We start from the raw sequence: 25665 nt of genomic DNA on the forward strand, positions 1-25665 counted from the left end.
TATTTTACAGCAGCCTGTAGCTTCGTCGTCGATCCTAAACACAGGCCGTTCACATGTGATGCAGAGAAATAACTTTTTTTATCCACACATTTCTTTTTTTTTTTTTCCAGTGCATCCTTGTGAGCGAGAGTCTCGTCTTTACCGACCCACGAGGTTGTAGAGCCGCTGAGGGAACGATCCGGTGGAGTTTATGTCATTACAGCAAAAACACCTACATGATGAGATCTACAGTCTGATTGGATGAGGGGCACTGATGGACAGAGGTGCTGTGTTTGGACTGGTGGCGAGGCAGTTCTCACTGATAGCTAAATGTCTCTTTTATAATCACATTTCAAGTCTATAATCATGTCACTTCACCATAAAAGTATCGTTAACACGTTTCCCGTACAGGATGAAGACAAAAAGTCAAACAAAAAAAAAAGGGTCATCTTTTGATGTGAGTGTAGATGAGACGGTTTCTTTAGCGGGAGATCAACGTGACCATGAATTAGTCCAGTCTCGCCAGGGCGGCACATGCTCAAAATCATAAGGATTAAAAAGATAAGCAAAGAGAATGATTCCCACATTAATGTACAAACATAAATGAGTAAAAAGCCAACCACATAGCTAGCCCCTGGCAAGCTAACGCCGCGCCGTTCCTGTCCGTAAAGTGCACTCTCCATCTCGCTGTGCGGCCAGAGAGACAAGAGCAAAAGGACGTGTGTGTGTGTGTGTGTGTGTTTGTTTGAGACAGACAGAGGGGAAGGGAAGCGCCGCTGCGTGCGTGTGTTCAGTCTTATTCCCCGAGCGGCTGTGAGTTAGAGGACACGACAGTCTCAGGTGTACGGAGGAGGCGGGTGGGAGGAGGGCAGGGTGAAGGTGTGGGTTTTGTGGGGCTGGCGTTAATAAACGTAGCCCTCGCTGTAGGGATGCGGCTGGCAGTAGGGTCCCTCCTGTACGTAGGCCATGTTCTCATCAAAGTGTGACAGCGGCACCGTGTCCTCCTCGTTGATCTGCCGCTCCATGTCGGTCTTCAGCACCGGCCGCTGATTGTCAGGAAACGCCATGGAGAACAAGGCCTCGGGGTCGCACACAAACTTGTACACGTATCTCTCACCGGCCACCTGGAGAAAGACGGAGACGTCGCGTATTTAAACCTTTTTTTAATCAGCATATTCTCTAATGAGCATAATCTACCCACCAAATGGAAATATAAGATCAAATATCCATAAAAAATGTAATCTATAAATAAAGTTAATCTGCAAAAATGGCTTCAGGTGAGGTCAGACTTGAGTGAATTCTGCTTTAGCCTCCACTCTTAGACCGTGAAACAGGCTTTCACAGCAGTGAAAATGTTTTAAATGGCTTTAGCCTCTGTGCAGGTGCCCTTTGTTAGGTGGGACAATCCTGACCACCATTAACTGTATTTCACACACTTGCTGTGGATCAGTCAGTCCTACAAGCCAGCTTCAAACAAATGAGCAAATGAAAACAGTTGATCCAGTAAGACAGTTACTGTAAAACACCAGAATGAAATATATAAATAAGTTTCCTGAAATTATCTCTAAGAAAGTAATTTTTTTTTAATGGATACTTTGTTTGCCTTTTTACGACTTGCTCCTTTAATTTAAACCCGTGTGATTGCTGCACAGCTGGCCAGCAGTTCTCGAGCTCCAAGCACCAAAGTTTAAATCCACCTAACAGGCTTCAGCCTATTTTAAACGGCCTGTTTATGAACGCTTTGTGGGGAAGCCCATAACTGTGTTTAAGAAATCTTTCCTTTGTTTTTCCATTCTTGGTGCTCTTGGAGAAAAAGTGAATCTCCTTCAGTGTTACAGTGTTACAGATGAGCTTCATCTTTTCTTTTTGTTTCTTTGTATTCAAAGAGTTTGTGTTTTTTTTTTTGTTTTTTTTTTTACCTTTTGCATGATTCCCTTCTCATAGTAGTAGCGCAATGATCTGCTGAGTTTGTCATAATTCATTGCCGGCCGGTTCTTCTGTATGCCCCACCGACGTGCCACCTTTGTTACACACACACACACACACACACACACACACACACACACACACACACACACACACACACACACACACACAGTCAGTAAACAGAGTATTATCAGAAAGCAAACTTCTCTAACACCAGTGAGCGTGGTTGACCTGATTTCCTGACAGGAACGCTGCAGCGGCTGAAATGTTGAACTGACTTCCCAATCCATATTTTCCCAATAACAGTAATTAGAGTGCGTCCAGCCTGAGCAGACCTGACCAGGGATGTGTTCATTAGGAGCTTGTCGCACACCCAGCGGAGGAGGCAGCAGATGTTACAGCACCTGTCTACCAGACCACCCACCACCCGGCCTCACGGTCCAAACCTGCAGCCCCACGGCATTCTCTTCAGCTGCTCCTTTTTCACTCTGGTTGCCACTTTCACTCTCTTATGCTTCTCGCTGTTTATCTCCAATCATACCTTCCCCGATCACTGCGACTGCATTTTTTTCTTTTTTTTCTAAAATCCCTGCAGCTACTGTGTGATCCTGCAAGTGCTGAAACTGCTCTCTAACGTTTGTATGCAGCACCTCAGAGCAAATGCGTTTGGTCACCTGATGGCATGAATGGGGCCCCCTGTTAGGTGCAGCTGGCCTGTGCTTCTAGACGCCATCGGGCTGCGTGGACCACTGCCCAGTACTTCTCTATCTCCTCCATTCTACTCTCTCACCCCCTGCCTGCGCCCTCCATCCTCCTTCATCCTCCAGCAGTGACTGAGCCCCACTGTGTGTGATGTGGCCACACACAGACCCAGCCTCTGTTTCCATTTCAAAAGGCCCAACCACCAACATGGGTTATATTTTTATGAATATGTCCTGTGAAATATTTAGCAGGAGCAGGCCGTGAGGGTCAGTCAGTTGGCTGTGGTGTGCAGAATAAGTAACCCTCTGAGGTGCAAGTCACCACTGCTGATGACCCCAATCCTAGGTCCAAACCCTAACCCTAACCTAATGCTGGAGAAAAGCAAAAAACCAAAAGTCTTCACTCTTTAAGAGCAGAGAACATTCAAACTTTGACCTCTGACACTGTGTGATTTTGCACTTATTTACTCATTTTTCTCTTAAACACATAGATCGCCACATTTTCGGCTCACACAGGTATGAATTACTTCCTTTCACTGTTTAATCACTTCAGTTTTATTAGTCATTTTTTAACAAAAGTCCCAAGATTACCTAAAAGTTTTGTAACCGTGCATTTCTGTGCCTCTCACCTCTTCTGGCTCGATGAGTTTAAACTCCATGCCGCGGCCGGTCCAGGCGATGAAATGGGAGTTGGACGGGTCATCCAGCAAAGCCACCAGGAACTGCCAGAGCTGTAGCGAGCCTCTGCGCTGGTACGACGGGCCCTCGCGGTACAGGCCTGACTCCTGCTTGATGTCACCTACAGAACGTAGAGCCAGCGGTTTTTGTATGATGGATAAAATCATTGGTTCGTGGCATATTTCTCATTTCAAGAGTCACTTTGGGGCTCACCTTCCACCTTTTCAGGCACCACGCAGGTGTCGTCGTAGAAGTGCCTCGCCACTTTGTCAAACATACAACCTGGAAAACAAGACAATCAACAACAAAACAAAAGATTGTTTGATATAGTATGAAGCAAAAACCCATACGTGCACCATCACAACATCCACACGTGTCATCGTTGGTACCTTCAGTCCTGTTAGTGTGAGCCAGATAGCCGTCTTGCCGTAAGTAGACAGAATGGCAGCTAGGCACTTCTGCTGAAACCCAGGCAAGAATGAGAGTGGGTGTTAAAGGGCCCGAAGGCAGCATTAAGAACACTATCTCAGTTATCTGAGAGCAGTCAAAGCCTGTTCACTCAATGCACCACTGGCTCTGATTAAAGAAAATGCCCTCCAGCGTCAGCATTGCAATGGCTCCCAGCCACAGGCAAGCTCACTATATCACACTGCTGATGCGCGCCCCGAGCATCTCCACTCAAAGGAAGATTTACAACCGCACAAAACACGGCGCTCGTGTGAAAACACAAGCTGACATGATGTAAGTTTTTTTTCATAACACACGGGCTCGTGATGATTATTTTACACGCGTTTTCAGATCAAAACTAAACGGACCTGCAGGTGTTGGTTTCTTTGACGTTTTTCCAGAATACGGTGCAGCTGCAGCATGTTAGCTCAGACAGCTGAAAATCAGTCAGCTTCTTATTGAGACTGACTGCACGCGGCATGAGCGTGCAGTTTCCTACCAAAGATGTTTGTTTTATTTCACATCTGTTTTTCCATTTTTCTTCACGTTTTCCTCGCTAGTTTGAAAAATGGACTTGACGCGTACTATTCTAAAACAGTCAGCAGTCGTGCTAACAATACGTTTAAAATGCGAGAGCACTTTTTAAAGTTGTTCGTGATGCTTTTCACTCTCCATCAGACCACACTCACACCGGCCTGAGGAGACAGATCGGCTGAATTTTTCAATGTTAATAAATGCTGCGGGATTATAGATTGATTTACCTCGTGATTCAGGCAACAGTTCTGCTGATATTAAACTAAAGTGTGCGAGATACAGAAGGTGCTTTCCAAAATGATGGCTGTCTTCTGTGGTCAACTTTTCTAGGATCAATTTTTAGGTACAAAGGAACAATTTAGCCCCCGACTCAAACTCACATTTTTCCTCTGGTCTGTGCTTCTTTGTTTTTTACCGGTTTAGTTCATTGGGTTATCTGCCTTATCCTAAACAGCACCCGCCTCGTCACGCTCAAAGCATCTCCACCACATGTTCTACGTAGGAACTATTTTCTTTCTCAGATCAACATCTGCCAGTCAACTAAATTAGATTTTTTTGGGTGAACTGTCCCTTTAAAAGTTCTCACTCCTGAGCTGTCATATTATATCATATCAAAAAATATCAGGGATGTAACAAGAGGTCCACACAGACATGTGGTTTGCAGAATTCTTAAGACAATTTTTTTAATCTTATACATATGTCAGTGTATTTTTTTTTAAATAATTGATTTAAGTGATTAAGACAGAAATGCCCCACTACCCAATTCTCTAAAACGTTCCTTCATTTACCAGTTGGCTTTACAACGTTGTCCAATCGACTCTTCCATTTACTGTATATGTCCAAACCTCCCACAACACAGATGAGATGCTGCGATCAAAAAAACGGCCAAATGGGCTGCAAAGTGAATGTTCAATAAACAGACTGAAGGCCGTCATTTAGACCCATAAACATTTCTCTGAGCTTCATCAAAGTAATGGACTTGTAGAGGAAATTGCTGCTAATGAAATTACCAGATCCCCTCCCATCCTTTTCAACAGGCCGGCTCCAGTTAACGTGCTCCACCACATGACTGCTAATAAATTCGCTCTGGTGCTCCAGCTCGGACATCGCGGTCAGCAGTGGACACGACACCAGCGGGACCTCTTGGTATTTTAACAGTTAATCAAATACATTTTACCACCTTTGTTTCGGGATTCTCTGCAGCTAGTGCACAGCTAGCTGCTTGTATCAATAACAATTCTGTTAAATCCATTTCAGCTTGTGAAATGTAAATCAAGCCGACGACGTCATGTTGGGCTCTCTAATTTCTGCTGTATTTATGAGCACCAAATGTATAAAAGAAAATAATAATAATGGATGCTGTGAATGAGCCAAACCTAAAAAAATAAGAAAGAAAGCAGATTTTATTTGGACTAAATCTTCTTCTTTTTTTGTGGGGGGGGGGGGGGGGGGGGGGGGGGGGGGTTGGTTGTGCTAATTGGCATTTAGAAGCCATGCAGTTGTGAAACTCAGTAAACACATCCATTGCAAAGTAACCTTGCCACTAGAAAAGCGAGAAAACACCAAAAATCACGGCCGCCTGCCTCTTCAATGACAAAAAGTGCAGAGCTGCTGTTAGGAAAACAAGGTGTAACTTAAAGAGATGTGAATGAGGCACCGAGTGTTTTTTCTGAACTCCCCGCCCTGGAAAGAGGTTGCTTTTTCCCCCTGACTGGTCACACAGACTCTCCTCCAGCTCTGCCTCTCCTGGGTCCACTCTGTCGCCTTCTGAATGAACCCGGCAGTCCGGCGAATGTTCATTCATGTCCTGAGGTAGCCTCAGGCTCCACAGAGGCCGCTGGCTGGTGATTAGGTCCTTTTACTCTCTAACCAAAGGGAGCGGACAAGCGTGGGAGGGCACATTCTGGATTGTGACCAGGCACAGCCCCCCCCCCCCCCCCTTTTTTTTTATATTAGAGCACCACAGGAAATGGAGAACAGCACAGACACCCAGCCCAACCAGATCCCCTGCCCTAATAATGGGCAAACTCAATAAACGCCGCCCCCTCCTGCCACGTCTTCTCCCATTCCTGAGATGATAATGCTCTGGTAGCTATCACTTCTCAGCGCTTTCACTTACCAGAGCAGTTTGAAGGAGCACAAACAACAGCACCTTTTTCAAATCGCTCACCTGAGTCATAGGTGAAGTCCCTCGGCTCCTGCTTGATCATCATGCTGGCTGGGTACGTGTGGGGAAGAGGGGCCCCCATCATGGCCGGGTGCTCGAAGAGGGGGTCGGGGTACTCCTGTTTGAAGCCTTGAGGAGGGAAGGGGATGTTGGGCTCTGACATCTGCCTGTGGTAGATGGGCCGGCCGTCCCGAGCCATCGTCGGCGGGGAGGGAAACGAGTGGCAAGGCTCAGAGAGCTGACGCCGAAATCTGAGACAGACGACGATAAATTCATTCCACCGGCTCCAGAGTGACCAGTATTTAACTTATCAGAACCACTTAATCGCTTTTACAAAGAATCTCTTGCAGGTGGATGAATGAAAGTAAATGAAAGAGAGGCTTGTAACTTGGAATCAATAAAAATTTTATCAATGAAAATCCCAAAACCTGCAATGATGTCTTCAAGCACCCTTTTTGTCCCAAACCCCCAAAACTCAGTTTATTATTACAGGTGACCAAAAAAATGCAGAAAGTTGTGGAAATGTTTGACTTTTGGTATTTCATCCCCAAATCCTATTTGCACACGCATCCTCGGGCTTGTAGCGCTATTTAGCCATCCAGTCATTTTTAGTATGAGTTTCCAACGTTTAATATTGATTTACTGATGTGTGAGGCAACAGTTCTGCTGCTGATAAATATAATGAGGCACTTGCTTTATGGTGCTCATTTGCACACTGCAGCAGCAGCGACTCTCTCTTATAACCTGGTTGCTCCAAGTAAGCCTTGTTTCATATAGGAACTATTTTCTTTCTGCTGTGTACATCCGCCAACTGAGACACAGCTGACAGGATGTAAACACTTATGCCCCTCCCTTTCTGGGCTGTAATGTTAGCTAGCTGTATTCTTCTTTAACAATTTTAGCATCACAAGAAAAGTGCCATTTAGTTCGATTATATTTAAATAAAGACATTTCTGCTCCTAAACTGGGAAATTCTCACCAAAACAATCAGTCCCTTGAAATAATTAACTTAAGTGTGTGTGTGTGTGTGTGTTTTCTGCCATTGATTTATTGAATTAGCTCTATTTCAAAGTACTAAAACCAAGTGATGACCACATGACATTCGGAGGTTGGGAAAGCTGCCGTTTGTAGGCCCCGCCCACCGAGGATTCACTCGATCAGACAGAAACTCAAATGTGCATCAGCTGCTGCGACCTTATTATAATCGGCCCTTGGATTTAAATGTGATGTAAATGTAACAGGCTGCAGTACCTGTGGTCCATAGTGTAGGCGTTATCAGGGAGAGGCTGCGAGGCCGGTATGTGGGCGTAGGTCCTGTCTGGTTTGGGTGTCGGGGCTGCCGTGGGTGAGCCATGATGAAGGGGGGACACAGGGGTGCTACAGGGGGGCGTCACTGGGCTGGAGGGCTTCATTCCTGTGGGCTGCTTCTGCTCATAGGCACTGGGGTAATAGCAAGGGTTGGAGACAAGAGTCAAAGATGCCCCTAGTGCTGCCAGTGTATGCCACATGATTTCTGTTATATTTTGAACTGTACACCATCAACCATATTTTTAATTAAGGATTATTTAACTGATAGCTTATTTTATTCTTCTTAAATTGGTGTTTTTAAGGTAGTTTGGGACAAATGTCGAACCTCATTAGTTTCACACTCACTCATCCTGTCACAGTTTTCTAAACAGACTGGATTTAGGTATAAATTGTGAAAACTTGTGCAAGATTTTGATGTAAAGACTTTAACTTTGAGTAGAAGTCACCAGGGGAGCAAATGCATCACAAACCGTCTCAGGCCGTTTCTGTCAGACTGTAGTTTGAATGCAATACAAATCTAATCACTTCAGAATAAAGTGTCCGAAAGACCTGCTGATTCAGTTCAGCTGCGGTGGAAAAATAAAGCTCACACGACTGCCATAATCTCAGGCAAACACCTCTCATTTGAAATGTTTAGCCAGCGTCTTCAGAGTCATTTGCAAACAAATAAAAACCACAAACCAAAGCTGTACATTTCACGAGGTGCTTTGATTTACTCTGAATAAAAAGGAGGCGTATACTTGCAGTCTGGAACGATTAGCAAGTCGTTTTCAGCTAAATAAAAATTACAATGCAGAATTAAAAAATATAAAAGATGAAAATTAATAGAAAGCACAAAGATTCGTCACCTAGAGTAAACTGATATTAAGATGAAGTGAGTTTTCAGCTGTCTGTCCTACAGTAAACCTCCATACCTGCATTTATGCTCCTGGTTAAATGAGGAATGTGGAAGAAAATGTTCTTTTCAGTGTTTTCTTTCATTCACAGATGTGAAAGATGTGCGATTTATAAAAGCCTTTTAAACACTGTGAAAGGCATTTTGAGTGTTTGTATCAGCAGTGCGGTGTGTGTGTTTGTGTGTGTGTGTGTGTGTGTGTGTGTGGGGTACCTGATGCTGTACGGGCACTTCTCTCCATACTGGAGTTTGAAGGGCCGCTCCTGGCTGCAGTTGGAGCTCAGCTCTGAACACGGGCTGTGCAGCTCTCTCTTGATCTTCAGCTGCAGTCCGTGGAAAGCCACTACGATGGGAAGGAGGAAGAAAAATGGAGAACAACACATTTACATTGTATCAAACAACAAATTAGTTTGTTTAGGCTGCAACTGATTTTTTTGGCAGCAGGCTGTTATTTCTGGATTTGCGTATAAGCACTTGAGACAGATTTTATACAATCACAGAACCCCTCCCCCCACACACACACACACACACACACCACACACACACACAGCTTAGAGTTAGTACTGTGGCTACCACCACTGTCTTCATTTACATCTTACAACTCATTCACAAAAATTTAAATGAGACAGACACAGTCTGAGAAAAAATTACTGCAAGTACAGCAGACGATGTATCCATGAGTCAATATCAAAATTTAAACTATAATTACATTTAAAAGTGTACGCAGCAGCTTTGCCCACATCGAAAAAGATCCCGTTACAATGCAGATACAAGAAGGCATCACCCGCTGAGAGAACTCATGATGGATATATTAAGGATAAAAGACTTACTTTTCTAAGCATCCATCTGCCAAAGGATATGACATCTGAGGCCATCACTTACACAAACAACTCACTTCAAATCTCATTTATTGAGCCTTTCCTGACGGGGACTCTTAGTGAAAGATGACAATCATAAAGCAGGGTGTGCGGTGAGCTCCGTTAAATGCTTTATCTGCTTTCAGCTGGCTGTCAATAAGTTCCAGACGACAACAACAGGTCTCATTGATCTGAAGGGGGGGGTCTGCTCTCTCTACCACTGCCCCACGGTGAGCCCGGTGCATCTGAGAGGCTGTTAAGTGCCTGATCAGTCCTGATTAACATCCCATCATCTAGAGTCATGATCAACGCTAATCCAATTGACTGCGCTTCTGAAGAAAAACCCAGTCAGTCAGAATGAAGTCAGGCTCGGGTTGCCTCGCCGATCACCGTCTCACCGCGGCGGCCCACGGAGCAGCAGTGAAGCCATCCCACAGCGCTCTATCAAACACAACAGAGGGCCAGCCGCGGTTGAAGACGATCATTGGTGATTTATGTTTTAGACTCGGAGATGGCCTTCTTTTTCCGAGTTTAAAACCAGGAATTATGAATGGAGAAAGTCCAGCAGCTCTTGGTCCGACTCAAGTACAAAGAGGACCAAAGAAACTCAAATATGTGGCTTGGGACTATTTTTTCCTCTAAACACAAGAAGGTCTCTGATTTCACAAGGAGTTGTAAGAGAGAAGGATTTTTTGAGGAGTCTTCTCTCAGCTGACAGACAGCTGCCGTACGAGCAGGGGTCGATCTACCAACAAGCCATCTGACGCACAGTCGAGCCCCTGGGGGTGGGGTGGGGGGTGGGCCACGCGGGCCCGGCATGACAAAGCTCAGGGATTGTTTGCAGCCCTCACTGGGGGCCTGACCTTTCTGGGTCATCGATCGGAGGTCAAAGAGACACTTCCTGAGGGGAGACCTTTGTTGACGCCAGCATCGCAGAACCTTGTCAAGAGATTACGGACTTAAAAACAATACTTCAGCTGTTGGCTCTCAAGATCACAATCAGTGTCACGCTAATTACATTTCACATGAATTTATTTTGTTTGAAAGCCGGCTCCCTCGGCTTCTTGTTTACAGCTCGCCTGATGCTGACATCACATTTTAAACAACGGCTATAAAAATGCTGCCGTTTACTGTGAGCTCCACACCGGCTCTTAACAATAGCTTCACGTGTGCTGCAGCGCGGGGCATTAAATTAGAAATGGAAATGTCACAATAGATTTTGTCAGTGGGGTGCCAAGGTACACAAATCAATAGCAAGGGCATTGCCTCTGACTAAAACAGAGACTTCCTTTTTAGTCCAGAATGTCATGCCCGTCACTGCTTGATTGCTCTCATTATCTACATATTGATTAACTAAGATGGTTGGCAGTTTTAAAGAAGAAGCAGTTAGAACAATTACTGGGTCTATTCTGAATGCAAATGTTCCTTTTTTTTCCTTCATTGTACCACTGTCTTAAACATTGGGCTATTTTAGCTTTTGCAGTACAGATTAAACAGAAAGCTTTGCTTTTAAATATTGTGGCACCAGTAAAGAAAAAAATCTTTTTTACATTTTCCAACAACACTCGGTTCTAATAATTTTATTTTAGCAGCCGTTTGTTTGCCAGTGCTTTCAGTACACTATCAAAGAACTGTTGGCTCCAACTGTTGTCGACTTTAAAGGTACAAATTGTGCGTTTTGGCAGAACCGGAGCCTGCGTTTGGCAGATATTTCTCCAGTCCATTCATAAAAAAATACAGGTCTTTTGGCAACGGCGAAAAACCTTCCATTCCATTTTCACCTACTGTAGGTGCTCGCCTTTGCTGTTAAATGATGGAGGCTCAGATCTGCTGGTAACGTGTGGCCTCATTTTACACCTCCTCTACTCCTCCATTCCCTGCTAAGTTATGCTAATGGTAAGCATCTGTGTTGGAGTTTGAGACAAAGAAATTTCTCCTTCTCCTCCTTCAGCCTGAGGACACGTTCGCTTCGAGGCCGCTCACATGCTGGTTCTGCGCCGCGTAGATGGAGAGCGCAAAGTTGACATTGAGAGAAGCTGCAGCAGCTTCTGAGGAGGGGAGACGAGTCTGGCCACGGGAATATAAAAGAAACCAATAATATTTAAAGCTTCAATATAACTGTTTTTTTTTTTTAACTATTCAGATCCCCCCCCCCCCCCCCCCCCATCTTTTATTATTGTTTTGTCAGGAATATAAAATCGCTGCTATTTTCCTGTTGTTGCCAATTTTAATTTAGTACAGGAACAAAAATCCTTCAGATTTAAGGATAACAATTAGATAAACATTATGTTACTACACAATAAAGTTAGATGCTTTTTGCTAATGGTACCAGCTAGCTTGCACAGATAGCAAACTAAACAACAGGACAGCTTGGCTAATGCTAACTATGCTTTACATTTCATTTGAACTGAATTTGAGAAGTTCTCGAATAATTTATTATCAAATGCAGTTTTTAATTTTTCAAAACGTTGTTTTTTTTTTGTTTTACCTCGTTATTGAGGACAGAATCAAAATCATCTAAACTGCTGAGCGTCGTAACTTTTAACAAATGTGGCTCAAACGCCTCTCAAGAGTGCGCTGGTTTCAGATGCGGATTAATACACATGTACTTCATGTACATGGGCAGTAATGAGTATTTATGGGCCCAGTATGTGGGATTTACACAAAACAGAGAGCGCCCACGTTGAGCGTAACAAAGAGAAATGTCATTCAGTGCAACAGTGTGAGTCACTTCAGTTTTTCTGGAACAACAGCGGCGCTCATGGATGAACAAGCTGCAGTTTTTCAGACTTCACTGGCTGAGAAAACACTTTGCTCTTTATTAGCTTTGGATTTCTTGTGGGATTTGGTGGCAGTAAAAGTATTTAATATTACCAGTTTCATAAAGGCCCCTATCCTGTCATTCTCTTGTTTAGATTGAAGTTCCAGCTTTATCTCTTGCCACCTTCACCTCTTTCTTTCTCCCTGTGTCACTGTTCGCCCCTCCAGCTCTCGGATTGGTGAAAACCCATATGGGAGAGCTGCCGGCTGGGATGCCTGCTCATGCGCCCAACCACGGTGCCCTCACCCTCCTGCCATCTGTTAGTGCCTCTCCAGCCTGCTGCAGGTTTGCCAACAGGACAATTCAGATGGTCAGCAGTCTCCTGCCACCATGGCCACCCACCCTGGCTACCTCTGAAGGACAACAGGACAGTCTTGGTGACCTCTGGTTCTCTACTATACACCGCACTGCTCCATGTTGGGCTTTAGGCGAGGCTCATTCACACCCATAGTTTAAATGTTTTGCCTTTAATACAGCTGCTGTCTTTTTTACACTAGTTTAATACAGTTTTAGTGATAAAATTTATACCATGTTGATTCACTTTTTGCAGCAGCTTAAATCCTAAGTTAGATTAAAAGCCAAATCAGATTAGGACAATTAAAGTTAAGTACCTGTACTCAGACTCAGGCAAAGCTCCCCTGGTTTGTCATTTCAAGGAAGCAGGAGTACTCGTGGCAAAATAAAGTGAGAAAGATAGATCCCTCTCAGGTTTCTAATCTAGACAACCAACAGGAAGCTGCTGGACGATCTCAGGCTGTGATCTGAGTCACATGGAGTCTAAAGGTCTGTGATCTTGCTTCATGCCAGATCCATCCCAGCTTAATCTTAGCAAAATGTTATCCGTGACCACGAAATCTTGCAATGTAGTCTGAAATTAAAGTTGCCAAACTGAATGTCAGATGTTAGCTTCTCTCTTTGTTCCTGTTCAGAATCCTAACTTCTGCCTTTTGTTCAACTTTCATTTGTGGGTTAAAGGGCGTTGAGGGCACCGGGTGGTTTTGTGTTTTTTCTCACAGTTTAATGTGCATTTTGGCTCAAATGAAAGACATGTGCTCTATCTGAGTCCCACTGAGTTCCACTCACTCAATTTCTGTCCCCACCTTGGCACTACTTCCTCCAGAAATGGACTGTGCCAAGTCACCAGTCACCGTGTGCAACCACCGTGTGCAGCCAGGTGAAGTACGACCAACCGGCATATCCTGATCACTGCGAGTGCAAAATTAACTCGTGTCAGACACTGGAAAATGTTTACTAACTTTTAGGAAGTGTAAAAATAGAATTTGTCCTTTTTGTTGGATAAAATATGTAGAGAACGGGGAAAAAAACTTGCTTTCATGCTCTAAAATCTCTAGTGAAGGATAGGGAGTGTAAAAGAAGGCCAACCAACCTCTGAGTGAAAAAGGATAAATGCAGGAGTAACTAATATTACACTTCCTGATTTAGAAAATGTAACCACACTGGATGGTTTGCACAAAAAGCAGTTTGGGGAAAGGTCGAGGAGGAGCATAGTTTTAAGATTTTATTTAAAAAAAAAAAAAAAATTCAAAACAGCCATCAACTGACAGCAGTCTGGACTACCTGGAGTTAAAAATATCACTTCAACCACCAAAAAAAAAAAAAAAATCAGCCACAATATTTTGATGTTTTCTTATGCAAATAAGTCACCGTGCAATAATATCTCAGTGGCAGGCACAAGAACAACAAGGGGAGACAGAGATAGAAAGAGAGACACACACTCAGAGAGATAACCCCCACCCCCACCCAAACCATGCACCTGTAGACCTGCAAGATTGCTGCAGCTCTCCTGAGAGCACTTGTGCAAGCAAAGGTGAGGGCACTGAGAGACATGGAGCAAACACACACACACAGTCACTCGCACTTTATCCGAGTACAAACGCACCAGTCAGGATAAGTGGGGGTAAAAAAAAAAATTATAAACACCACAGATGTTCACACACACACACACACACACACACACACACACACACACACACACACACACACACACACACACACACACACACACACACAGAGCGATAAACACAACACATGCACAGACAAAGAGACACAGAGAAAAGCGACACGGTTTTACTCACAGTTTTCAGTCTGGAAATCCGGAACGAACTGCTCATCGTTGTCGGGAACTTGAGCTAAAAACGTGAACAGAGAAGAAGAAAGGGATTGATTGTTTGTGATGTTGATGGACAACGCAGCACTGATCACAGCTCTGTCCTCTGGCAAACAGTCCTCTGGGATGCTACTTCGGCCTAGCCCAGCACTGCCTGCTCCTGTTGTCAGTTACAAAAAATAAGAGAAAAAAGCAGCTGCAAAAAAATATGTTTTAAAGGTAAACAGGGAAAGATTTTTTTTCTCCTTTTGGCTCGCTGCAGAATTTTAAATGTGAAAAGAGGTTTCAATTTGCTTTAACGTCCTCAGGGTCATGAAAATAATGTTATTAATTGATTAATCAATTAATTGTTTTTAAAGGGCACTTTAATAAAGATTTTTTTTTAAATCTATTCTGGAGCATTCAGTCATATTACATTTGATTAAAGCCCAGTTGTTCACATTTCCATTTTTCTATGCACTTCTTGCTCATTTTGTCTTCACCTGTAACTTAAATAAAAAAGCTGCATCGTTTTATTTCAACTTATAAAACAAATTTCCTTTTGAAAACAGCACAAACTCTTTGATATGTAAGAGGGAAAAACAAACAAATCCTAATTTAATGTTTTTTTGTCTTGCTGGAAACAAAATCAGACTTTTACGGCTTCATAATAGGAAAAAAAAAGTCGCCTAAAATTACAATTCTGATTCACCCGAAAGACGAAATAACCTTGAACTGCTTTGGCTAAAACAGTCCCTCATATTTACTAAAGAAGTTGAGTCACATTTTCCAACAAACTCGTACCTGAGAGATCATATTTTGCTTTCACTTCCTGAGGTCGCCTCGTCCATTGACTGCTCTGCAGCCTCGGCTCTCACTCCTTGCCAGCAGCCAAACACCCATTGTTAACAGTATCTAATTGGCTTCTTCCCTACTGGTGAATCCACCTGTACCTACCGAGTTAGGTCTGTTCCAAAGCCTCCAAAGCTTCACCTGCGCTTCAAACACCCCTGCACTCAGGCTAATGCTAAAATAATGAAGCCCTGCTCTACTCGGGCTCCAATTAGGCATGTACATATTTATATAACACATATTTACACTCAGTGACAGTTCTTCATGTCCCTCAAGCTTCAGTCTCTCTGGCGACAGGCAAAAAGAGATTTAAATGTGTCATTAGCACATCTATTTATAAACACAATGAGGTGGATACTCATTATCACAGTACGAGTAGCATGCCTCGACATGTCTCGAGATCCTATTTAAAAAAAAAAGACTGATATTCCATTTTTGTCACTCTTGATATGGTCATGGGTGGGTTTTTTTTCTTGGCAGAAGTGTGAATTGAGGAGGGCAAACAATTAACAGATGAAGAGGAGATATTGCTCCTTATTTTCGAAAAATGTCAAGCGGGTGAAGACGCCAGAAAAGAAGCACGCAGAAGTAATTTCAGGCCACGCGTTTGTGCAGTAAGAGCAGTGAGCACGCCGCTTTGGCCTGCCTGAATTAATGTTGTTGGAAAACAATGAAGACATAAAAAAAAAGACATTTTACAGAAGGGGTTCTTTGCCACATTACTCCACTTTGTTTCATGCTTTTAGAACAGTGGCAGGAAAATTTTGTAATGTGTAACAGACATACAGTCATAAAGGAGAACACTTCCTCAAACTACGTAAAATACTCAACAGCTAATCTAATTTTTCCCTGCTAAAAATCCCCAAAGATCTTAACCAGCTGAGGCACCAAAACTCGCTGCAAACTTCAGAGAACACAACACGGACAAGGATGCAAAGAAATAATAATATTAATTAAAAAAAATAACAACAAATAGAAGGTGGTGGTGTCTTTGTGTCCAAAAGGAAGTGCAGGATGGATGAGTCACTGGCCTCAGTCTGTGAATGAGCCAGCTGATCTCTGCAACAAACTCCTGGGGAGAACGGCAGAGCTGGAAAACTGCCACCATTCACAAACCCCCCCCCCCCCCAAAAAAAAAACTGTGAGGGAGAAGGACAGAAGGGAAAAAAAAAAAGTAGTGAGGATAAAGAAGGGGAAAGTTGTAAACACAAGGCCTGAGACGATCTGAGGGGTTGTCTAAACCTGCAACAGCAGTGAGCCGGGCTGAGTTTTAAACAAATTTATCATTCTGCCTGCAACGATTTCCAAGACAAATGATGCTATCAGCAGCAGAATTTTGCAGAGACATCAGTGTGTGAACAAAAAACGGAAAAAAAAACAAAAAAAACAATCTTAAAGCCAAAAATCTGTGAAGATGATATGTTTTATTTTCCTGGTTTAAAAAAAAGGCACTAAAATGAGTTTAAAATCCTGAGCTGAAGGAGGCGAGGAGATGTGGTTTTGGGGGGGAAGGGGGGGTCACAGATTCACCTGCCATCTGATAACCCTTCAACATCTCGGTCTTGGAAGTCGGAAATTCAGTCTGTCGCTCATGATTCCTCCTCTTGTTCCAATTACCTGAACTAATAAATCTTAGAAATGGGAAGGTATTCCTTTTCATCTTAATGGACAGGAAGTCATTCATTAAATCTACAATCTTGAGGCGCACATCATCACATTGATCCATGACAGGCAGAACTGTAATCCTTAACAGTAATACCTCTTAGCAGCCGCTGTCTCTTTTCCCACTTTGGATACTGAAATATTAAAATCGCGTCTTATTCTTTTACACACCCCGCGGTGTGAGCCGCGACGCCTCATCTCACCTCGCTGCCGCTCGGAGTCGGCTCAACTCTTCCAATATCTGTTTTAAAGGATACTTCTCATTTTTTAAGAGCTTTGGATTGCACTGCGAGCGATTTCAAATGTGTTAAAGAATAGATGGAGCGAATAAATGATTGAGTCTTCTTTGGCTGCGTAAAGAAATTCCTCTCGACACTTTTCCAGTAAATCTATTACGACTCTATCCTTTCACTAAAAAAAAAAAGTATTAAAGTTTATTCAATTATATTGCACACTTTATTCTAGTACAATTAGAATTATGGCTTTACAATGTGCGAACTGTTGGAGAAAAGAAGAAGAGTGCAGCATTTTTATTGCTGCAAACGTGTAACAGAACAAAACATTCAATTTACAATTTATAACTGATTTGATTTACTTAAATGAGACAAGATGATATAATAAAAGCAACATCAGCATCTCATTAGACTAAATGCTTTTTTTGTGTTAATGTATTCAAATGATCCAAATTATGATGCAGAACATTTTAGCTTTACATTAGAACCCCAATTCCAGTTTTACACATTTTATACTCAGGTTTCAATTAAAAATTTTTTTTTTTTTACCCTAATTTAAAACTTAATTTGCTCGTTTATGTGTAATGTGAAAAACACACACAAATAAACGAGTTTCTAACACACGTAACGTTTTATTCATTAGCCAATAAGCTTTAGTAAAGCAAAGACAGTCAACTGTAACCAAGTGACTCACAAATTAATTTTAACCCTGTACTTTGGCCCCTTTTCAGACAAAACGCTACAAATTTGTTACATTTTTTTCAGATTTATATTTATGCAAAAACTACTTCAAAACCACCCATTCCAAGCAGCTGTGTTCTCTCACACTGTACAACTTTACACTGTCTGTTTGTAAGCTAAGCAAACACTGCACACACATCCCAAACAGCACTCTTTACTGGAAAATTCTAAAATATTCAACTCTTATTTTACTTAGTTACAAACTTTGAGATTACATGCAACAGAAAGGTAAGTTGCAACTTTGTAAGATGCTGATTTAATAAAATTTTAAAAAAGTCAAGTCCAACATGCATGCATGCACATGAAAACACAGCAGATATGAACAATATTCACCACTAACCAAAACTTCGGTGCTGCAGACACGCTGGAAAGAGGACGCTCGCACTTAAATCCTGAAGCATCACGTCTCAGTTAGACCACAATGAGCAAGTCTTGCCATTAGAGAAAAAATATAAAAAGCAAAGAAACGGTAATATATGTTCAAAAAAAAAAATTGTTGTCGCTCTGAGAGACTCACTCTGCTGTTTTGTAAGTTTGTGGAGAAAAAAAAATTACTCATAGATCCATTCTCTCTCTCTCTTTTTTTTTTTGCTGCCAAGAAATGAAATTGAAGAAGACAAGGTGAAGGTACAGCTGTACAAGATAGAGAGGTGTGCTGAGAGGAAGCAAAGAGAGAGAGAGCAAGCAAGAGAGGGGGAGAGAGAGCAGATGACTGAGTGAGAGAGAGAGAGAGAGAGACAGAGAGAGAGCTGGTAGGCTACAGCAGAGCTCTGGTGGAGGTGGAGGTAGTGGCGGCGGCTGGCGTGCAGCACGTTAGCTCCTGCCAAAAGCAGAAGAGACAGTGAGCGTCGGAGAGCCTTCTCCTGGTAATTTGTGATGACACTCTCTGGGTAGAGCCTCCTCGGTCTCCCTCAAGACCCCTCGCTCACAGTCTCTAATGTATGCATGACACACAAGGTGCCTCTTCCACACAGGCTTTTAATTGGACTGCGACGCTAGGCATGTAACTCCAGGCAGCCCCCCCCCCCCCCCCCCCCCCCCCCCCCACAACCTATTCATTTTTACCCATCTCTCCTCCTTTTTTTTTTTGCTCAAGATTTAAAACACTCACCTTCTGCTAGCCAAGTCTCCTGCAGCTGACTGAGGTCCTGGAAGAGCTCTGAAAGGGAAAGCGAGGCAGAGAACGAGGTTTGAAGGCAGTTAAAAAACAGTCAAAGCTCAGAAGGAGTATCAGAAACAACCGACTTCATTATGACTGGCTGATATGCCATTGGAGCTCACTGGGCATGTGTGCAGCTAATAACAAGTCAATTTGAGTCTCTGACCACTGAAAGAAGCTTGTGAGAATCATCACAGGCCGCTGTGCTGTAATTGAGATTGTGTAGTTAGCAGCACAGGTGGCCGCAAACCAATTGAATTTTGCTAAATGTTTAGAAGCCGTGAAATTAACTTCTCCCTCTGTCCTGCTCCTACCTTCAGTGTCCAGAGCCAGGTCGGACTTAATGAATTTTCTTTTTCTGTCATTTGCTGGCCTTTCGCAGCTCGTTGTCTTTTCTCGCTGCTTCTAGGGGAACAAAAAGGAAAAAAAAAAAAAACACATCAATTTTTTTTTTCTCCTTGCTGGAGCAGTAATTCTGTTGTTGGCTGCATCACATGTGCAAGTGAAATAGCAAATGAAAGAGCCTCAATGAGCTTCTGATTAATGCCTCACACACTTCTAAAGCTTGACCCATGCAAAGGGGTCTGTGCTTCACTTATCAGGCATAATTAGCAAGTTGTTACATTGTGCATAACCAATAGCATGGTGTAAAGTAGTGGGCACCTAGTTTGGCTGTTTATCTTTGATGATTAGATGAAACTTAAATGGTCCCTGAGGGAGAAATGAGTGTTGGCAGCAGCAGAGAGAAAGACAGGGGTGAGATCAGAACAACTAGAATGCATTAAGAGAGGAGAACTGCCATCCACAGCACAAAAGACAGGAAAACAAAACAAAACAGGATAAAGTACTTTCCTTAATGGGCTTGGAGCTGGAAGGAGAGAAGGATGAGTGAAGCTGATGTGATTTCAACTTTTTTTTTTTAAAGGCAGTGATCACTCACTGTGGAGTTACAGTAAGGCACTTGCTGGTCGTGAAATCCATCCATTCTGCACTGTTGTGGCTTTAATGGGCGAGCAATCAGCAAAGTCTCCAGCCTCCTGTCCGGCCACCCTTCAAACAGAAATAAGGAGGAGAAGAAATGTGAATTTAAATCTTTGTTTTATTCGGTTTATGAACCCTTACATATTATTCTGAGCCCGAAATGCCCGACGGCACCTCCGGCGATGCGGTTACAGTTAAGTTGACAATCTGGTGCGTAAACGAGGCGCGCGCTGAGCTAGAGGGCGCACCGAAAGGTTTGTAATAAACTTATAAATCAGAGGAAGTGTGTAAAACTGCATGTACTTACCTACCAACTTCGCGCCGCTTTCATCTGCAGAGCGCTACAGAGCGGCTGCAGGATCTCCACAGTCCCGGCTGCTGCCTGCGCCTCTCCCCGCTCACTCTGTTGCTTTCTAGCGGCTTGGCATCGCCTCCCGGGGCCTCCCATGGAAACAAGGCGCACTCCGTTTCCTATTGGTTGTCAATGTCTTTCACTGGATCAGATTGCTGGCAGTCAATCACGCACGGCTGCAGGCGGTAAGCGCGGGCGAAGTCAATGACAACATTGTCACGCGCTTATTTCTCTTTAGTTTGGACTCCTGAGTTTAAAGCACTTTAGCACAAGTTATACCTGCTTTGTATTTACACTGAAACACACACGCAGACTGCACCTGCACACCCCCACCCTCACTCTCACACTCACAGTTCAGCCTTTACACCCTCTACTCGTTTTCCTCGCTATCGCATGCAGTGTGTATACACACACACACACACACACACACACACACACACACACACACACACACACACACACACACACACACACACACACTCCTCTCCCGGTCAAGTTTGTGTCCATGGTAACAGTGTTTTGAAGAGCCTCCAGGGGGACTTGCTGAAGCCCAGCTCTTCCTGCTCCTGTAAAGGGATACTTTGTTGAGAGTGCCGAAGACCTGCAGAAGGCACTGACCTGGAAGTAAAGCCCGGGTCAGCGGGCAAAACCGAAGACTAGTCAAAAAAGGCCGAACTCCGCTTTCTCAGCATCCACATTAACTAAGAGGAGTGTCCAGATGCCAGACCTAAATCTGCTGCAAAGTTTTAATCGTGCAGTTTTACAGCAGAAGCAAAACATTTGGTTTCGATTTGATATCATCAGGGCTGGGATCGGCCAATACCGATACTGACACTTTATACTACCGATATTAAAATGTTTAAAGAAAAATGTGGCATGACTTAAAAAGCCATTTCATTAATGTATACTAATAACTGTCCACCAAAAGGTCTAATTTGGCCCACAAACTGTCATTTTAAAGTGTGAGAACTGCAGTGAAATACTTTTTTGGTGTGATGCTAGCCCGGAGTGAAAATGTCTGGAAAGTTTTTGTAGATTTTGACAAATTCTTTGAATTGTAAGATTGAGATATAGTTTTGAAATTGCACTTATTTTTCTTCTTAAATCTCAGGCTGTTTATCATCTGTTCTATAAATGAATCACTCATTAAATAAGAAAAATAATTTAATAAAAATAATGCCTTCTGTTATCTGGCAAAATTTTTATGGGAGTGGGGTGGGGGGGTATCTTTCAAGTAGGTTTATGGTTTCAGTTTTTTAAAAACCTTGGCTATAGCTCAGATGAACAATTTCAGAATGTAGTCCTATTTATATTTAGAAAAATGTTCTTGTTATTATGCATTATTATGGTCTTGAGATGATAATTATACTTTATGTGGACCATGAACTGAATGAGTTTGACTGCCCTGGTTTTGAGTTAAATATAAATGGAACAGCATGAAAACATCAGGACAACAAATAAACTTGAATGTGTTGCACTTGCAGCAAGAAATTAATTGCTATATTTAAAGCATCAGACATTTTGCAATAAGATACTACTTATCATGTTTTCTGGAGGTTATGCTTTAGAGTTCTCTGTTGCACAAACAAAAAGGATTTGATTTTTATATACTACTTTTCACATGTAACATTTTCATTCTGTTTCCCCTTGTTTAATTCCACTTCATTCTCTTGCTATGCACTCTCCAGTCTGTTTTTTAGACACATCTTCATCTTTAAGGGATTTTTTTTCCTTTTGAATTCAAGTGTGAGTTCGAGGAGTTTTGCTGAATCCAGTAAGTATACATAAATATACATATTCCATTTGTCTTTCTTCCTCACCTTTCATTGCTTTTTCTGCACCTGTTAGATCTGACATCATCAACACACCATACAAATAGTAAAAAAAAGGTCAGTGTTCTAGCACTGTCTTAGTTAGTGTAACAGGAAATCAGATGTATATTTTGAAAAGTAAATATTATTTGCAGGTTTCTGCAGGATATCTGCAGTTTCCTGGTAGCACAGGAGCTGTTGCTGAAGGGGGTCCAAGGGCAAGAAAATAATCACTACCACTGTCAGGAATGCTTTTTTGTCACTGTTGTAGCCAAGTTGTAATTTGTAAAAATGTGTTTTGGGTGCACAAAAATCAACAAAGATTTCCTTGCCAGGATACAGGACAGATCTAGGATAAAAACCCTGAAAGGGAACTTTACCAGTGCATCAAATACTTGACTGAAAGACGAGCATATCGGAAGTCAGTGGTGGTCACGCTGGTGCCATCTTGGATCCAGGCAGGGTTCCATTACCAGGCAGGTGAAGTGGATGTGAAGTGAAGTACTGTGTCACTCCTGCTGAACACCCTGAGGATGGAGAAACGCAGGTCAAGTGCAGGCGTCTACCCATCTGACACTAAGACAGCCAATAGCCTAACCCAAGTGCCACTCCAAAATAACTGATTTTTTTTCCCTCCTTTTTATTTACAAAAAACAAACTGAAGACACAGAAGGTACTCCAAATTGGTACATTATGTTTCACTTGCACTTTTTTTTTTTTGGCCAAAATTGAGATGACCGAAAACAGGGGGCAAGGTTAATCATTATAAAAAGACAGTTACCACTTTGTTTGGTGCAGTTTATCCTTATTGAGGATTAATATGAAGACTTCTCATGTTCTTTTGTGCTATTTTAAAAATGAATTAAAAATTAGTGGCAGGTTAAAGCTTACTGCCAAACATTTTTACATTCCAGTAATTTTCTATCACCACATGGAAGAGAGAGAGAGAGACCCACCTCCTTTCAAGGATGCAGGATGAACAACAAGAAGAACTACCAGGAATTCAGAGGGTGTGGAACTAACACAAATAGAACACATCATTTAATGGGAATAAATGTCAGTCTTAGCAAGTTATACTAACTACTGGGTTGTTATTTAGCTTATAATTCCAAGTTTATATCTCCCACTTGGTGAAAAGAGATGAAAAACCATTCACTATATCTGGTAGGGTTAGGGTTGTAGGGGTCGGATGCAATGTGTGTCGGTTGCTTGGAAATGAATGGCAGAAACCTGGTAACTCAAAAAAAAAAAAAAAGAAGCTACTGTAAAGTCATTTTCAGACATGCACAGCAGGGCTGAAGAGAAACTGTTTGGTCTGTAAGTTTTTGAATAGGGACACAATTTTTGTAATTTTTGCCTCTAAACACCACAGCAGTGAATTTTAATTTTAAATGATCAAGATACAATTGAAATGTAGGCTTTGAGCTTTAATTCAAAAGATTTATAAAAAGTAATTAGAGGCATTTTTATTGACAATCCCCCCATTTTCAGAGGCTCAAAATCACAGAACAATTTTATGACCAAGTGAAGCCAGTTTCCTCATTGTTCCATGTCAGATAAAAGTTCTGAGCTTGATTCCAAGTGTCGAACTTGCATTTGGTATCGTTTCAATGGAATTCTCAATATGAGGACCAACAAGATGTTAATGAAGTTAAGGAGTCCATCATCAGACTGAAAAACTAAAATAAACCTATCAGAGAGATAACAAAAACTGGAGGGGTGTCAAAATCAAGAATGTGGTACATCCTTATAAAGAAGGGATGAACTGACCAGCTCAGCAATACCAAAAGTCCTGAAAGACCACAGATGAAAGACAGATGAAAGACTACAATCATCCTAAACTGGATGATTGTAGACTTATTTACTTGGTTAAAGAATACCCCTTCACAACATTTAGCCAAGCACTCTCAATGAGAGAGGAAAATCATTGTTGAGGGCTGAAATCAAGAGATCCCATCATGAATGTTAAAGATGCAACAAGGTGCAAACCCCTGGTTACACTGAGGAACAGGAAGGACAGATTAGACTTTGCCAGAAAACATCTAAAAGCATGTAAAAAGAAAGGAACATCTTATGACCCAAATCATACCACATCACCTATCAAATATGGTGGAGATATTGTTATGGCATGGGGATGTATTGCTGCCAGTGGAACTGAGTCACAAATGTTTATGGATAATGATCCAAAGTATACTGCAAAAACAACCCAAGCGTTTCTCAGGGCAAAGAGATGGGGTATTCTTAAATGGTCACCTCATCTCAACCCAGTAGAGCATGTGTTTCAGTTAATAAATACAAAACTGAATGCAGAAGGAGCCACAAAAATGGCAGCAGTAGAAGTCTAGCAGAGCATTTCAAAGGTGGAAAAAACACATTTGGTGAGGTCTGTGGGTCCTAAACTTCAGGTGGTCATTGATTGCAAAAAGACTTGAAACTATGTATTAAAAACAACCTCTGTATTTTAAATTGTTAGTTTGCTTGTCCCTCTACTAATCACCACCTTAATATAGTGGAGAGATTTGTGTGTTCCAGTAATCACAGGGGCTGTTGTCCAGGGTGTTTTTTCCCCCCTGATAAGATCTGCCAAGGCAAATTGGTCCTGGGTGAGGGGCCAGAGCAAGAGCTATTCAGATGACCCCTATGGATCAAGGGAAATATTTACCCTACTTGTGATAGAGTTACTGGGGCCCCACCCTGGAGCCTGGCCTGGGGAGGGTGCTCAAGGGGGAGCACTTGGTGCACCTGACCTTAGCCTATGGGGCCTGGTTGGGCGCAGCCCAAGAGGAGACATGGGCCCACCCTCCTGTAGGCCCACCACCCACAGGAGGTGTTGCAGGGGTTGGGTGCAATGTGTGTTGGCTGGCAGCCAAGGGAGTGGTATGGTGGACTGATCCCCAGCTATCAAGGCTGGCTATTGGGACATGGAACATCACCTCTCTGGTTAGGAAGGAGCCTGAGCAAATACATGAGGTTAAGAGATACCAGCTACATACAGTCTTAGTATCATCAGACACTATTCTGTGCACTCAGGTGATCACCACCTGGTGGTGAGTTGGATCAGGTGGCGGGAGAGGATGCCGGGCAGACATGGCTTACCTTAACGTATAGTGAGGGTGTGCTGAGAACACCTGGCAGAGACCCCAATCTGTGAGATCTTCAGCTCCCACATCTGGCAGAACTTTGACAGCATTCTGAGGCAGGTTGAGGACAAAGAGTCCAAATGGACCATGTTCCGCACCTCCATTGTTGAGGCCGCCGCACAGAGCTGCGGCTGCAAGTTGGTTGGTGCCTGTCGTGGTGGTAATCCCTGAACTAGATGGTGGACACTGGAGATGAAGGAAGCCATCAAACTCAAGGAGTCCTATCTGGCTTGGTTAGCCTGGGGGACTTCGGAGCTAGCTGACAGGTACTGGCAGGTCAAGTGAAATGCAGCTCAGACAGTGGCTAAAACAAA

At 42.8% G+C, this 25665-nt stretch overlaps 1 protein-coding gene across 4 annotated transcripts; it reads right to left on the reverse strand.

Annotated features, from left to right (window-relative positions):
- Nucleotides 1–690: 690 nt before the first annotated feature.
- Nucleotides 691–20618, reverse strand: etv1 (ETS variant transcription factor 1). 4 transcript variants are annotated; one of them, XM_030749925.1, is made up of 13 exons: nt 20356–20618; nt 20008–20117; nt 19382–19472; nt 19020–19067; nt 14410–14463; nt 8849–8978; nt 7684–7872; nt 6436–6683; nt 3674–3742; nt 3498–3566; nt 3236–3405; nt 1899–2000; nt 691–1103 (listed from the first exon to the last, which is right to left on the reverse strand). In XM_030749925.1, exons 2-13 carry the CDS (start codon nt 20050–20052, stop codon nt 882–884), a joined length of 1437 nt encoding a protein of 478 aa, XP_030605785.1. In that variant the 5' UTR covers nt 20053–20117; nt 20356–20618; the 3' UTR covers nt 691–881. The 4 variants fall into 4 exon arrangements, with proteins under 4 accessions (XP_030605785.1, XP_030605784.1, XP_030605787.1 ...); XM_030749924.1 differs by having other exon boundaries at nt 3674–3745; nt 20356–20617; XM_030749927.1 differs by lacking the exons at nt 19020–19067; nt 19382–19472; nt 20008–20117; nt 20356–20618 and adding an exon at nt 18249–18397.
- Nucleotides 20619–25665: the final 5047 nt, after the last annotated feature.

Source organism: Archocentrus centrarchus, chromosome 16, assembly GCF_007364275.1.
Source record: "Archocentrus centrarchus isolate MPI-CPG fArcCen1 chromosome 16, fArcCen1, whole genome shotgun sequence".
Lineage (NCBI taxonomy): Eukaryota > Metazoa > Chordata > Actinopteri > Cichliformes > Cichlidae > Archocentrus > Archocentrus centrarchus.